Source organism: Somniosus microcephalus, chromosome 4, assembly GCF_052327205.1.
Source record: "Somniosus microcephalus isolate GS21.2 chromosome 4, FLI_Smic_1.0, whole genome shotgun sequence".
NCBI classification, from domain to species: Eukaryota; Metazoa; Chordata; class Chondrichthyes; order Squaliformes; family Somniosidae; genus Somniosus; species Somniosus microcephalus.
The window spans coordinates 154,677,502-154,688,234 of NC_140990.1; the positions used below are offsets into that span (position 1 = coordinate 154,677,502).

At 44.0% G+C, this 10,733-nt stretch overlaps 1 protein-coding gene across 3 annotated transcripts in view; it reads left to right on the forward strand.

Moving 5' to 3' along the window:
* lss (lanosterol synthase (2,3-oxidosqualene-lanosterol cyclase)) overlaps positions 1-5,079 on the forward strand; it is a 117,671-nt gene extending 112,592 nt beyond the window's left edge. For all 3 annotated transcript variants that reach the window (XM_085985364.1, XM_085985362.1, XM_085985363.1), the window contains one exon: positions 84-5,079. In XM_085985364.1, coding sequence (XP_085841490.1) covers positions 84-221 — 138 coding nt within the window. In that variant the 3' untranslated portion in view covers positions 222-5,079. The remainder of the gene's footprint in view (positions 1-83) is intronic.
* The last annotated feature ends 5,654 nt before the right edge of the window (positions 5,080-10,733 follow it).

The window sequence follows — 10,733 nt, forward strand, 5'->3', positions numbered from 1 at the left end:
TTGTGGTATTTTAAATGATTTTCTTTCTGTCCTGGGGGCTTGTCATTTTGACTCTTTTTTTTGTTTTTCTCATTTTCCCACAGGAGAACATTGCTGGTGTATTCAATAAAACCTGCGCGATCAGCTATACCTCCTACAGAAACATCTTCCCCATATGGACTCTGGGGCGATTCACAAGCCTTTATCCTAGCAGTGCACAGACTAGCAAGCTCAAACTCTGAGGATACAAGAGCTGATAAATGTGTTCAGATAGCCCACCTTTGCTGGTAGAATACAGAAAACAGTAGTTTAGCTGTCAGGTTAACTTTTAATAATGTGGGAGATGGTCAGGTGTGTACATGTTCCCTAATTGGGTTATAGATCAGTGTGTGCCTATGTGACAAATTCAGTTGTGTAAGAATATAACCATTTTTAGGAACAAGAAAAGGCAATTGGGTCCAAGAAGCCCATCCCTTTGAGAGATCAATTCTATCTGCCTTTCCACCATATCCCTCTCCTTTCCTCTCCTGAAATGCACACAGCTGTCTCTTATGCTGATTTACATTGTCCATGGTAACTCATTGTCCTTTTGGGTGAAAAAGTTCAGTCAACTACAGCAGCTAAGGCAGCCCATATGTATCTTTGACTCCTCTCCAGTCTGCTTAATATGCTCAAGCCCTATTCCTTTCTCATGACAAATGGGTGATAGCAGTTCTGGAGGAGGAGAGGGAGAAGAGGCTCCCCATGATAGAGGCCAATAAGGATATGGTTTGGAATATGCTGTTTTATGAGAAATTTATACTTAATCATGAATTTGCAAGAATAGAACTGGAAGCGGGGTCTAAGCAAGCTGTGTGTGTCCACATGTGGATACAGCATTGTACTTTGCTGTCTGCCTTGGAATTCACTTCCCCAACTTCTGAGATCCTTAAATGGAACTAATGTATTGTAGTTGACTCTTTTAAAAGAAACCTTAATTGGAGAAGCCAAGAGAGCCTGTGCTTGGTTGAAATTGCACAGCAGGACCAAACAGGCAGCACCAGAACAGTGATGTATTGCATTAAGCAATTAATATTTGATGTCTTAACAATTTACCCAAGTGCCTAAGGGTTAATGTGAGACTAGGCAACAAATGGGTGCAGGTCAGTGCACTGGCATTTAAAACTGGAATCATCTAGCAATACTTAGTTTGAGGCATTTAATCCTGAGAGTTTTGTGCTCATTCAAGAGGCACTTTCACATACAGTAAGCTGTACCTCCACATGCAGACGCGGCTACTTCTTGCAATGATAGAACACGTCTACCACCTCTCTTTCTAGTTTGAATTTCTGCTCCATTCTCTTTTGCGGGAAGATGCTCCCTGACTCTGAAATAATTAACTAAACAAGCAGGTCAAGAACTCAGAATGTGTAAATATTTAACTGCCAGCATTAGGCAGCCTCAAGCCAGATTGAAGAGTGTTAAAGAGCTGGCCAGTGGCCAGAGAGTTTCTCCATGTCCCAAAATATTGTACAGTGAGATGATCTTGCATGTGATGCACATGTAAGTGTTTTCACACGGTGCGGGGGGAAATGGAAGAATCACACCCGAGCTCAAGCCTGCCTTTGCTAATGTTACATTTGTGCAGGTTGCAGGTGGGGACCAGTGGATAATAATCAGCAACTTTGTCCTGGTCTGAAACCAGCCTGTTCCTTTGCCACAAAAGCTTCAAAGATAGGGGTGAGACAGGCCCATGAAACCCTCTCCATTAATTGGCGAGTTGTGGAGAGGAGTGATCTTGAGCAGTATTATTTGATGGTTTTCCACACCATTACATGCCAGCTTTTTGGAATCTTCCCCGTCAAATGTGCGGCAGTGAAAAGATCTGCCAACTGTGATCGTCCCTTTGTTTAATGCAACGAATGTCATCAAAAGGCATCGAGTTTATCGATCTCCCTGTATGATTAGCAACATGAAAAAATGTCCTCATCGATGATGAATACACTTCTTTATTGCTTCTGTCAATATGCAACTTACTGCAGTTAGAACCTGTGAAACAACCTGATTGACCCAATCACTGGAAGTGAATCTGGCCTCCAGCAGGTTCACGATTGTTTCATCCTGATACAGAGACACCTTGGTGTAAGCACTGCCTTATATTGATCACTTGCCAGATACATTTCCTGTGCATCTTGTCTCTGTGTACCCTTCATTCACAAGATGGAGGAGTTAATAGCTATTTGTAACCGAGGAAGACTTGGTTCACTGAACCCCTGACTCTAAGTGCTGCTAACCCCATTATCCTATACAGAAAAGACCTCTTGACCCAAATATATATTCAGATGTAACCACAGCAGCTTCCAGAGTTTCTATTTCATGGGGATCACCTATGTAAGGGTTGGTTTAGATTAGCTAGAGGTTCAGTGTGTAGTAGTGATGATACTGCTGGCCTTCAGGAAAGCCTCCACTTAAAGTTTACAGTACTAACCTTGGGTATTTTGGCAACTGGTGGCATGTCCATTCTTTGAACACATTGCTGTAAAGTGACAGTGGTTATTTCGTACCTGTAAATACTGCTGGATGAAACTCATCCCAAGCTCATGAAAGTCTGTGTAACTAGTATTTCTGCCTGTCATCCATCTCTAGTTGGTATAGCAGGGAGAAGGGGAAAAATCACCTGATGGTGGCCCATTGCATGAGGAAGGGTAATCCTTTTGTTGCCAAGGTGATCCCCACTTGGGACTAATCTGGTTCTGAACAAAGTATTGTGAGAACAACAAACCCATGGGTTTCTGTGGGCTTATTTTTATAAGTTTCAGGTCTGCCTTAGATATTCTCTTGGGTTTTGAGAGTTTCAGCTGATAACTAGAGGGAATTCCTGGACTTAAGGCAGCATCTTGAGAGCTTCTGAAGACCTTCAATAATTGGCAGATCTGAGTTTGCTTGGACCCGGTTGTATTCTCTGATTATTGCTGCTTCTCTTCTGATAAGGCAAGATGGTGTGAGGACAGGGAGCCAGAGTGTCTGTATTGGTTTCAGCACTCCTGTTGAAGATTCACATGGTGCTCAATTGCATGTGAACAAGATTTTAGATCATCTGATTTCCCTGGTTTCAGGGTGGCGATGACCTTTGCATGTTGCCATAACTAGGGCATCTGACTAGAGGCAGGCATGTTGGTAAAGAATGTAACTAAATGATAGAACGACCCAGGTGTAACACTCGGACTCACTTGTGATTTTAACTGAATATTGTATCTTTCATGTGACCAGATCTGAATCATTAAGTTATGTTAGTTTACAGATAGCAAGCAAATTTACAGAATAAGTAATCAAATCTCACTTTGATTCAACTAACCTCCTCAAGAACAATAATAATAAAAATAAAATACACCGTACTGTCCCTAGCAGTAGGTTCCCATAACTTTTCCTGATCAATCTTCTGATCCAGCTTGAGAAGAGTGAGTTTACACATGATAAACCCGGCGTCTAACTGGCTGCCTGACTGCCCATGTGTCTCTTTTCTGGATCCAGCCAGTGGAAAGGTGCCACCATTCCCCAATCAGTGATTCACCAGTTGGACTGTCAGTAAAAGTGGCCTCCTTGCCCCCGCCCCCAGGTGTGGGTTAACTCAATGGGCTTGGGATGAGACAACTGGCCATTTGCTGTATCAGTTTGAAATAGACAGTGAGCTGTGATATTCTGTAAATTGGACCAGCTGGCTTTAATAGACATCTTCAGTGCCTGCAGCCTGTGATATTTTTTTAAACTGTGCAAATTGGCTTTGTTTAAACACAATAGTTAAACAGCACATTTCCAAATCCTTCCCATGAAGAAAAAAAATCATGAAGCGTGACAAGTTTACTATTATTTTGGCTTGTGCCCCATTAACTGAAATGTAATCTTATATGTATAAAATATTTGATAATATAATATGCCTAAGGTGAACAATATACTGCTCCTGAGCTCACAAAGTTAAAGATAGCTTGTACTCTCCTGGTTGGGCTATAAACTACAAATCAAATTTGTGGTACCTTCAATGCTGGGAATCAGACTCTCAGTTCTTGGTGTCAGCATCAAACACAGGTGAGATGTAAAGTAAGCATCCTTTTTCTGCGAGCCCCTCCATTGCCCCCAGTACGCACAGTATTGTCTGTTTCCATGCCATCACTCTTGTATCACTAAAGAAGGTACCAAAACTGAGCCATTTTGTCCTGTTAGCTGATGTTTAGGACATTCTTGTGCATTTTTACTTGACTCACTGACCCATATCACCATCAAACAAAGCTGGGACCTTGCATCAGTCTTCACAAATGAGCACTCTACATCGTCGGCCCCAACATTAGAGGGTAAGTGCCAGCCCTAAGGCAACCGGGTGTTGGACCATGAAGTACCTGACCCAAAAGTGTAGGCCCCAGAGGTAGATGGTGACAGCAGTTAAATCTGCTCTCCGATTCAGTGCTTTGGAAGAAATGGGAATGAGAAAATGGAAATTACAGTGAATCTGATTTACTAATTTGCATTATATGTATGACTAATGTATTGAGTGATATATTTGCGCATTGTACTGGAATGGAATATGTATTTGTGTTAATCACATTCTTAGAATTAGAATGCACGAATAAATGTTGTATTACACTATACTTGGTGTTTGCCAGTGAGTGTAGGTATCAAACATTATATCACCTCTACGAACACTGAGGTAAAGGTTCAATCCTCTGCCTGTTTGTGTAGAAGGAGGGGAATGGACTATACTGTGCCTGGAAGGGAAGCTAAATTTCACAGAAAACAAAACCTAACCTGGTCAATATAGAGCCACCAGCAAATTAAAAGGATGCTGGGGCAACTCCAGCAAAGTGCTGTTTAAAATTGTCCCTGGGTGATGAAGATAAATTATATCCATCTACTCGATGGAGTTCGAGAGATACCAAATTCTTCTGCATTATTCCTGCACTGCTTACTTACTGTATTCAACCAATAATCTCCAATACTTGTACATTTTTGGTCTGCAAACCTACATTACAACAGTGATTACACTTCAAAAAGTATTTCATTGGCTGTAAAGCGCTTTGGGAGGTCTGGTGGTCGTGAAAGGCGCTATATAAATGCAAGTCTGTATTTCTATCTCTGACTCTGTCTTTCTCATTTACATTACATAGAATAGATTTACATAGACATTGCAGCATGGAATTCAGTTTAATCAATCCATTTTGCTGTTTGTCCTGCAGACAAGCAGTAGTCCCAATCCCACATGCCCACCTTTATTCCCCTTTCCTTTTCTAACCTATTAAATGATGACGTAGTCTTTGCTTCAAGCACCAACTGGTATTACATTCCACAACCTCACAAACCTGTATTAAAAAAAAACTTTCCTCTGAGCTCTGTCCTTCATCTCTTACATTTAATCTTATACCCTGTCCCCTTGTTCTTGACCTTCAATCACAGGCAGCAGTCTGTTTCTATCAACTCATAATTTTAAACATCTCTATCAAATCACCCCTTAATTTCTTCTAATGAAAACAGCCCCAATTTTTTAAATCTTTCTTCCTATTGGTCTTTCCTCATCCATTGTAAATTAAATTAGACGAATTAATTATGGTAAAAATTAGTACAAAGTGCACAGATGCACGGTTTTTAATATTTTAAACAGATGCATGCAGAACCAACATCAGTGATAGAGACTGTTCCCGGAAAGATCCTCAAAGGACTGGCCACATCTAGAGGCCATGTTGCCCACCTGAATCAAACATGTGTCCAATTAATTTGATGGCAAATGATAGTTACTTTGTGCTAAGTATGTGATGCACTTCGTAGAGTCAGCAGCAGGAGATCTGGACAGAGGCTCCACCACCACAAAAAGATCCTGGTAAATGACCTCTACACTGACCAGTCCCAAGCTGAGGTGGCAGTCAAGAGGCGTTTTAAATGCAGGATGGACTGTTGTTTTGAAGAGATCATAAATAATGGTCCATTTGTCAGAAATGTTAGGAGATAACTAACACCTTGGTGTTGATGCATTTCTTTGATCTCTACTAGTCATCCAAGAGTGGCTTTTTAAAAATTGGCAGAAACCAGTAAAGCAGCAGAGAGGCTGCAAGGGAGGAGTAACTACTGATCTGCTTGCAGGACAGACAGCAGAGCAATTCCATCTTTCTACTTTGGGTAATAATTCCACCAAATGGGCTAGTATACATGTGTTACTGTTGCAATGGTATGAGAACAGAAGTTGAACTGATTGTATCAAGTATCTTTTACTCTTCTGTATGTTTTGTTTACAGTGGAATAAAACAGCTTTCGAATCAAATAAAAAAACACCACCTAGTGTTAACTTGGTGTGGGTTCGGAGAGATTAAAGGGGTACATGTGTGTAAGACACAAAGCTCACAAGGGAGTTCCATTGTTACATTCCTGGGTCCTACTAACGCACCAGCAGCTGGGGGGCTGAGTCAACTTATAAAACAGGCAACCAGTCTAAGGGAGCGACAAGACACCACCAAACCCAACTAGATATCTGAGCCAGAGCCAAATTTATACCAATCGGTGAAAACTAAGTTTAAAGGTCCCTAGTTGTATTGGAAGATGTAATATTGAAGTGCCACTGGTGTAAGGCAGAGACTACCCTGAAGTCTTGGGCTTTTTGCATCAAATTGTGGTTTATGGGTGGGTGGGGAATCGCTGTGCCTGTTCTACCTCTGCATCTTTTAGGTGTCTCCTCTGATGTCCTCAAAGTTCAATGAAGCTCTGTTGTGATCCTGATTTGACTTGACCTGCACTGCACCCTTTGAATGTTGGTTCTCCAAGGCTGCAAGATTCCATTCTCTTGTCAACCTCCTGCTCTTCAAGCATAATTGAGTCATGATTCGGTTATGGGTTTGGATGTGGATAAATCGTCCAGGTTGACATAGAATCATAGAATGGTACAGCACATTCGGCTTGTGCCTGCCGGCTCTTTGCAAGAGCTAAGCAATTAGTCCCACTCACCTACTCTTTCCCCACAGCCCTGCGATATTTTTTTTTCCCCCTTCAAGTATTTATCCAATTCCCTTTTGAATGTTACTATTGAACCTGCTTCCACCACCCTTTCAGGCAGTGCATTCCAGATCATAACAACTTGCGTAAAAACATTTCTCCTCATCTCACCTCGGGTTCTTTTGCCAATTATCTGTGTCCTCTGGTTACCAACCCTTCTGCCACTAGAAACAAATTTTCCTTATTAACTCTTATCAAAATGTTTCAGGATTTTGAACACCTCTATCAAATCTCCCCATAACCTTCTCTGCTCTGTTCTTCGAGAACAACCCCAGTTTTTCTAGTCTCTCTACATAACTGAAGTCTTTCATGCCTGGTACCATTCTAGTAAATTTTCTCTGCACCCTCTTCAAGGCCCTGACATCCTTCCTAAAGTGTGGTGCCCAGAATTGGACACAATACTGCACCTGGGCCTAACCAGTGTTTTATAAAGGTTTAGCATAACTTCCTTTCTTTTGTACTCTATGACTCTATTTGTAAAGCCCAGGATCCCACATGCTTTTTCCAACAGCTTTCTCAACCCACCCTGCCAGCTTCAAAGACTTGTACACAAACACCCCCAGGTCCCTCTGTTCCTGCACCCCCTTTAAAATTGTAACAGTTTATATTGCCTCTCCTCGTTCTTCCTTCCAAAATGCATCACTTCACATGTCTCTATGTTAAATTTCATCTGCTATGTGTCGGCCTATTTCATCAATCTGTCTATGTCCTCCTGAAGTCTTTTATTATCCTCTTCACTTTTTACTACATTTCTGGGCTTCATGTCATCTGCAAACTTTGAAATTATGCCCTTTATACCCAAGTCCAGGTCATTACTATACATAAAAAGGAGCAGTGGTCCCTGTAGACAAGGAGAGGCCAGGAGGGGAAGACTTAAATAATTCTAATAACTTTATCAAGCATTTCTCAATATTAAAGACTTCTAGTAAAACTAAGAATCTGCAGTGTAAACAGGTTCTAAGAGGTCATGTTCAGGACAAGATTAGAACCTGTGAACAGACATTATTGGACTAATAATCTGCAAGGACAGACATGGTGTATTCTGGGCACCGAACCAAGAGTCAGGAGATAATCAGGAGACTTGCGAATACAATGGACTAGTTGAGAAAGGTTGGGATAGCAAGGTACAAATGGTGAGAAAACCAATGATCGGGTCGAGCAGGTGCACTAAAAAAGATTACATCATTTACAAGATGACCTAATGGGTTAATGTGTTACGTATTAAAAAATAACCAGAAGGTGTTGACATGTTGTCATCCTGCTAACAAGACGTTACTAACACTATAAATGGTACAACACACGAAAGCTCAGGACTTGAACTTCTAACTTTGACCAGCATAATCGGATTAGAACTACATGTTTACACGGTTTTCAACTTTGTTGGTCACTGGCTTGTGGTTTTACTTTTTCTCCGTCACTTTGATCTACGGTGACCTCCAACTTGCGTCAATTTTGCCATCATCTTTCTGCATCGCTCCCAACTCTCTCCTACAACAACAACCTCCATCCTCGAACTCTCTCCCCTTCAAATAGCTTCTGGACTTCACGGGTCTGGTTTGGACAGCGGGTTATTGATGCTCCGTACCGGCCCCATCCTGCTCACGTCGGCTTGTCCTTCCATGGGACCTCTGACTTTGACCCTGGTCTCCTGACTATTATCCCCAACTTATTCCCTGCTACCAGGAAATATGTATTCCATTAATTATTACATTTAAACAGGCCTATGTAACCTGAGCTTTTCCCATGTCCATTTGCGTGTGCCCTTTGGCTGCCGCTCCAGACCCGAGCCATTCATTGCTTTACCACTTTTTCCCCCTCTTTTCCTTTGCTCTCTGTCCCTCCCTGACTGCTCTCTCCTGTCGTCATGCCTCCTTTCATCTCTCCTCTCTCGGATACACTGCCCTCCCAAATCCCTACCCCAATCCTTCATTACTCTTCGACCCCGCTAGAGCACGTCGGCTGGCTGCTCCTCAGCGGGGAAGTATTCCGTTTGGGAGGAGGGGAGCCGAGCATGGTGGCCAGAGGCCGGACCGGAAGCGGGAGAAGCAGGCCCGGGCTGTCAGACCGTGGAGCCGGCGACCGGAGGATGTGTTCGGCGAGTCGGGCGGAGGCAGCGCAGCGCATCGAGCAGCAGCAGCAGCCATGACAACTCGCAGTCCGACTGGGAGAAGGGGAGCCGGGAAGGGTGGCCAGAGGGTGAGCGGGAGAAGCAGGCCATCACACGTGGAGCCGAGCCGGCAACAGTGAGGAGGAGGGCACAGTGACGAGGAGGACGGAGCGGCTGAGGGACATCGTGCTCCCACTGCCACTGGATGCCAAAGAATTGACTTTCTGAACACGGCGCTGTAAGAATAGCTGATGTGTCCCTACGCATTCCATTGTACTAGTACATATGGCAAATAAAAAATTGAATTGAATTGAATTCCTACTCTCCTGCCACCGTCCCAGGTTTGACTCCCTCTTAGATAAGCCTACAGCTTCCCTCTGTGCCTCTCTTGGCATCCTACAAAGGGGCCATTGAGGTACTCATCACTGCCTCCTTACGAGCAGCAACCCCAACTGTCCCATCCTACTCTCTCGCCGAACTTCCTGCCCAGCGCGCCCACTGCGGGCAAATCTTGCCAATCTCCTCCCCATCCAACTCATCTGCCCCAGCGCTGACCCTGTGGATGCTGGCAGTGGGGCAGCCATCATCGACCCTCTCCGCATCTCCCTCCAGAATGTTCACTTGTGAAAAGGCCCTTGCCATCCATGAGCTTATCGTTGATGATATCATGTCCCTGACGGATACTTGGTTGAGGGATGATGACACCTTACCCTTAAATGAAGCCTCCTTGCCTGGCTATACCTTCCTCCACTTGCCCCGCTCAGACTGCCGTGGTGGCGGTGTGGCTCTCATCACCAAATCACACCTTGGTCTGTCCCCCTATTCCTCCGGCACTTTCTCCTCCGAGCATCTCACCTTATGCCACCCCTCTCACCCCTCATTTAAAATTCTTGTTCTGTACTGCCCACCCAAGTACCATAAAAATGTCACCGAGATATCTTCACTGCTTTCCTCCCTCAACCTCATCCTTGGAGTTTTCAGCCTCCATCTCAATTCATCATGCTCTCTCGCCTCTGAGTTCACTAGCCTCCTATCCTCCCTTAGACTCTCCCTCCATGTAAAGTCTCCATCCCATATTCACGGTCACCCTCTCGACCTTGCCATCTCTCGTGGCCTCGCTACTCCCATCGTGTCAATCGCAGATAAGGCCATCTCTGACCACTTCCTCATATCGCTTTCCACCCACATTCCCCTTCCCCCATCCAACACTACTTCCTTCTGTGTCCGCCCCTGGAAAAAACTCTCTCCCAACTCTCTCACAACCGCACTTATGAAATCCCAACTGTCCAGCCTCTGGCCCTCCATTCACCATGACATTTCTGCAGCTACCAATCTGCTCAACCACACGCTCACCACCACCTTTGATGCCCTAATCCCTACTAAAACAATTACTCTCTCTCACCCTGGCTCCTCCCCCTGGTACGGCTCTCATCTCCACTCCTTTAAGTCCAAGGGACGCAGACTTGAATGGATATGGTGGACAACTGGTTTAGCCATTCACCGCCAGATCTGGCTGGACCACATAAAGCATGATCGGGTCCTGCTCTCGTCTGCCAAAATTGCTCACTATTCCAGAATCATTCTGGAATGCAAAGATAAACCCCGGCTCCTACTCTCTACTGCTAACCATCTTCCTAAACCC